This window comes from Apis dorsata, unplaced genomic scaffold, assembly GCF_000469605.1.
Source record: "Apis dorsata unplaced genomic scaffold, Apis dorsata 1.3 scaffold_339, whole genome shotgun sequence".
NCBI classification, from domain to species: domain Eukaryota; kingdom Metazoa; phylum Arthropoda; class Insecta; order Hymenoptera; family Apidae; genus Apis; species Apis dorsata.
Genome location: NW_006263606.1, coordinates 18,568 through 23,403, shown reverse-complemented (window position 1 = coordinate 23,403; position 4,836 = coordinate 18,568). Strand labels below are relative to the sequence as shown.

The 4,836-nt window shown below is 38.9% G+C and overlaps 1 protein-coding gene across 1 annotated transcript in view; it reads left to right on the top strand.

The window, feature by feature from the left end:
• The window catches only part of LOC102675831 (homeobox protein MSX-2-like), a 22,718-nt gene extending 21,363 nt beyond the window's left edge, over positions 1 to 1,355 (top strand). The window contains exon 3 of the mRNA XM_031511644.1: positions 987 to 1,355. Coding sequence (XP_031367504.1) covers positions 987 to 1,232 — 246 coding nt within the window. The 3' untranslated portion in view covers positions 1,233 to 1,355. The remainder of the gene's footprint in view (positions 1 to 986) is intronic.
• Positions 1,356 to 4,836: the final 3,481 nt, after the last annotated feature.

Genomic DNA, 4,836 nt, shown 5'->3' with positions numbered 1-4,836 from the left:
AAAAAAAAAAAAAAAAAAAAGAAAGAGAAAAGAAAAACGGATTTAGACAATCGTTGCGCAATTGCGTCGATCGATTCGCGGAGGTTGAATCGCATCTGTCCAAACAAAAAAAAATCGGCCGGCGACTGTGCAAACACAATTAACCAGCCGAAAGAAAAGGTTTTCGAGCCGCATATTTTTCCACGTAGCAAGTTTCCAACTACATCGGCGAATTCCTACACAGGCCGTACGGACGGCTGCTTTCACCAATTTGAGCCGGCTAATTACGCGCTAAATAGCCGTTCATGCAGCACCGTGGTGCACCTATTTTCTCTATTCGCCGTTCGCCGCGTCCCTTGTTAGATCGCTTACGTTACCGCTCTCGGTTGATCGATAGCGTAATTATTTAATTACGCGGCCGTATCGACGCTCCTTCCGCCCTGTCGCCCATCCTGTCCACGGCCACGGTTTCTTCCTTCTTCTTTTTCACTAGGCGCTTTTCCCTAAACCGGCTGCGGTGACGAGGCTCGATGAAAATCGACGAAAAAGTCCAAGGATCTTTAGATGTTTGTATGTTCATCCGTGGAACGTTCAAAGAAGAATGTATATATTTATATATGTTTATTAGTTACTCTTGTTGATTTTTATTCTGTGTGTTACGAAAAATGAATGGATCGAGATGGTAAAAAGTTAAGACAAAATCTTAGGTATCTATTATTTTTTGAGATATATCTCCATGTATACTTTTTATAAGAAATGTGAGAGACGTTTATTTAGCACGAAAGAAAAAATTGCACGGTATATTATTTTAAATGTAAAGAAAAAGAAATAAAAAAATTTAGCAACCGAGGAACAGAAAATTGACTTAAGATAAGACATTTTTTCGATAACCTTTGCTTAATATAAAAAACTTTGTCGAAGCGTGTTCCAAACACCAATTAAATTTAAATTACACCGTTCAATTTAATGGAGAAATGCCACTACTTTTTTCCTACTCTCTGTTCCAGGTGAAAATTTGGTTCCAGAACAGGCGAGCTAAGGCGAAGCGTCTCCAGGAGGCGGAAATCGAGAAGTTGAGGCTGTCCGCGAGGCCGTTGCTTCACCCGAGTTTCGGCTCTGGCCTAATGTTCTCCGGAGTGGGGCCACCTGGAACACCAGGAGTGCCTCCCTTCATCGCGGCGGCCATGGCTAGGCACACCCATGTCGCCGCCGCGGCGGCCATGTTCATGGGGCCCCCTGGACACAGGCCTTAATAAGGGAGAGGCGAGCCGCGCTGGTCCGAGTCGCTCGTATCCTGCCCAGTCCGCCTCTTCCTGGTCTTCGTGAACGAAAACTGTGCGTTGAAAAAACTTGTAACCCAACGAAAGAACGAAAAGCTTGGCCAACTCGGGGAGGGGAAATTTTCTCGAACGCGAGTAAACGGTGATGGGTTTGGAGAAGATTACGATTACTTATCGGCCGTGTTTCGAGGTCGTCGCAGTGATCTGGTTTGTGATCGTGGATTACATTGAAATTGAAAAAAGCAAACTTTAAAAAGTTCCTTCGAAACCCATCACTGTCCAAAGGGATGTCGAATGGAGCGAGAAACATTTAATTAATTCGGTGATTAACCCAGTGAAACATTGTTGGTTTCGACGAGGAAATTCGTCGTTGGAGAGCGAAGAGTTAAATTCGACTTTAACTGCCTTCTTCTTTCACCGCGTCGAGGAAGAGTATTTCGAAGTTTGTGACCAAACTTCCTCCCCCTCCTCCTGCACATCCTTTTATTTTTCTACGTTCGCGAATATTAACGGTTCGCGTGGATAACACTCGATTGAATTTGAACGATCGAAGCATTTAGAAAGCATTTCAAGCCGTTGATCTCACTTCATCACGAAACAACGTTATTATCACGAAGTTACTACGATTGTATCGTGTACATATTGTAAATAGATTCTCTATCCGCGTATAAGTGTGTACGTATGTATATATAAATATTAATATAAATATCGACACGCGTGTACAGGACTTCGCGAACGAGTTGAGAGGCGAAAGAAAGAATTTGTTGGAAATGGACGACGTTATTATTATATTATTAACCCGCTCCTTTGACTCGTTTCGTTTCTACTTGAGGTATATAAATTTATTTGGAATGGTTGAAGTTATGATCTACTTCGCTACTAGAACAGATGATATTCCCAAAATCGATCGAGAACGTCTCGTTTGATAAACAAAATAGGGGGGAAGAAAAGGAATTTTTTGAAACTCGACAGATTGCGAACGCGAGATTTTTCTTTTCTCTTTTTCGAACGAAACGGATACGAAAAAAAAAAAAAAAAAAATTCGAAGAGCGTGTACATACGTGTCCAAGGGAAAAAAATGTAAATTCCGATGTAGGATCGAGATTCACACCGCGACGAGGTGGATGTACCTTAAGCGCCCTGTATAAATGTAACATGATAATTTATCCATGGAAATATACCATAGCGAAATAAAAATGATTTCAGTATTTAAACCGCCGATTTGTACCGATTACTCTTCCCTCACGAATTTATTTATTTATCGAGAGATTCGAATAATCGTCCACGGTTTTCAGGTAAGTGGATGTATATAATATAAAAAGGAAGGTGAAAATTACGATCGATTGAACGAATTCGAGATCAAATGTTCCTAATTAATTACACGAGGCTTTCACTTACACGAGGTAAGTGAAGAATATTTTTCTTTTTTCGAATCGATGGTCATTATGAACCCGATTGAGCGGGAATAAAAGAGAATAAAAGAGTAAAAGGAAAACAATGATCGATGAGATCGTGGCAACGACCGATCCATCGAAGTATTATGTCTTGTGGAACGTAACTGGAGAGAAAATAAATAAATAAATAGATAAATAAAAGGAAGGAAGGAAGAGGAGAAAAGGAAGATGAAAAAGTTTGGACGAAACGTATCGCAAAGTCATCGGCGGGGAGAGTGGCGTGGCCTCTCGTATATGGCAAGTAGTCGAGGCAGCGGTATAGGGCGGCCGAAAGTGTTCGGCGGATAATTAGAAATATGTTAATCCGGCGTAGCCGCTAATTGGTTTTTGACTAAATTTTTAATTAAGTCTTAAACCCGGGCGGCGCGTTGATTTATCTCTCTCTCTCTTTGGGCCCTTTGGCTAATTATAAAATATACGTATACATGTATATACGTCCACGCACACTCGTATCCAGACCCTTGTACACCTGTCCGTATAACCTTTTCACGAGTCTCTTCGCATTCTTCCATCTTTCGTCGATACTTGTTTAATTGGAAATGATCCTTTCTTTCTTTCTTTATTCTTATTCTTGGAAATTCGTTCGATTCGTTATTTACTTTATTTTAATCTCGACGAATTCTTTGTTGAACGTAATTTTTCGAAAGAGATTTCGAGGAAAGTAGGAATCTATAAGGTAAAATTTGTTATTACGAGTGTAGGTATAAAAGAAGCGTGGTAAAGAAAAAGTAAAAAGTAATGACAGGGAAATGACGGAGATTAGACGGATATGTTTTACAGTGAAATGTTTGAATATGCATAATTAATGAGAAAAAGATTTGTATAGGGTAAATTTAGGAAAGTAGCTTGCAAGTGGGACGATTTTAATTATTTTTGCTAATATATCGAATAATATACAAGATCCATTAATTGTTTGTTTTCAAGTTAAAAAATCAGGTAAATTACATGTATCTTATCACATGTAAAAAGTATTTTTTAAGCTACGATTTATTGATCTTTTTACCAAAAAATGATGAACATTCAAAAATTAAAACAATATGTTATAAATGTTAATAAAATTATGAAATCAAAAGCTAATACAATAGAAATTTCTCCAGAGACAATAAATATATTATGATATTATTGAGTCAGGTCAATTTAATTCTCATAAGGGTGAACTTTAACGAATTCAATGAAATCAGAAAATAGCTATCATTTTAATATCTCCTGGAAACATTGATTGAAAATAGTTAACAATACAAAAAAATGATGATAACTTTTTGTTTTATTAAGCTCATATATTTCTTTTGAGCCTGAAGAATTAATATAGAATTCAATTATATTTTTCTTTTCCAAAATCTACAAGTATTTCTCCTTTTGCTCTTTAATATTATAAATCTATATACATTATATATAAAAAAAATATAACTTCCTTCTGCTTACTTAAATAAAAATACTTAAATTATTATAATTAGCAGCTAAACAGAGAGAATTAAAATCATAAAAATTTTTACAATTTAAACAAAGACTTCGTTCGTTCGCATATTTATAAAGTAAATTGCAAATCGATTCGACGCCAATGCATGGATTCGCTACTCCACCTTCCACTCCCTATCTGCAAGAACCGGGGTAGAGCGAACTGAAACGGTCTAGAACGAGAAGGCCTCTGGTTCCACTGGCACGTCCGATCAAAGAAGTTCGCCGCCTTCTTTGAATCCCTGGACCGCTCGTAACTGTCGTCCCTTCGGCCCGAGACCAGTAGCCTAATTGTTCGTACCGGTGGCGCTGATATACCGGTTATTAGAACCGGCCAAATCGTCGGGAATCGTTTCACGATCAAAATCATTTCCCAACAAAGATCCCTTTATCGGGCGTAATAAACAAAACTAAAACTTTTAAACGACGTTTATTCGACCGATCAGGTTGATAAACGTCGAAGCTCGGGTCGAATCGTGCGACGCGCGCGAGCGTAAATCTCGAGTGGAATTCGAAAGACAGGCAAGTCGAGACCTAAAGCAGAGCGTATTCGTCAGTGGCGTGACTAGAGGGCACAAAGCACGATATCGGACGGAGGCGGACGCACGAGAACCGTGAACCGACTTTCCCCTCTTTATACGGAACTCCATCTTGGTCGAGGATCACCT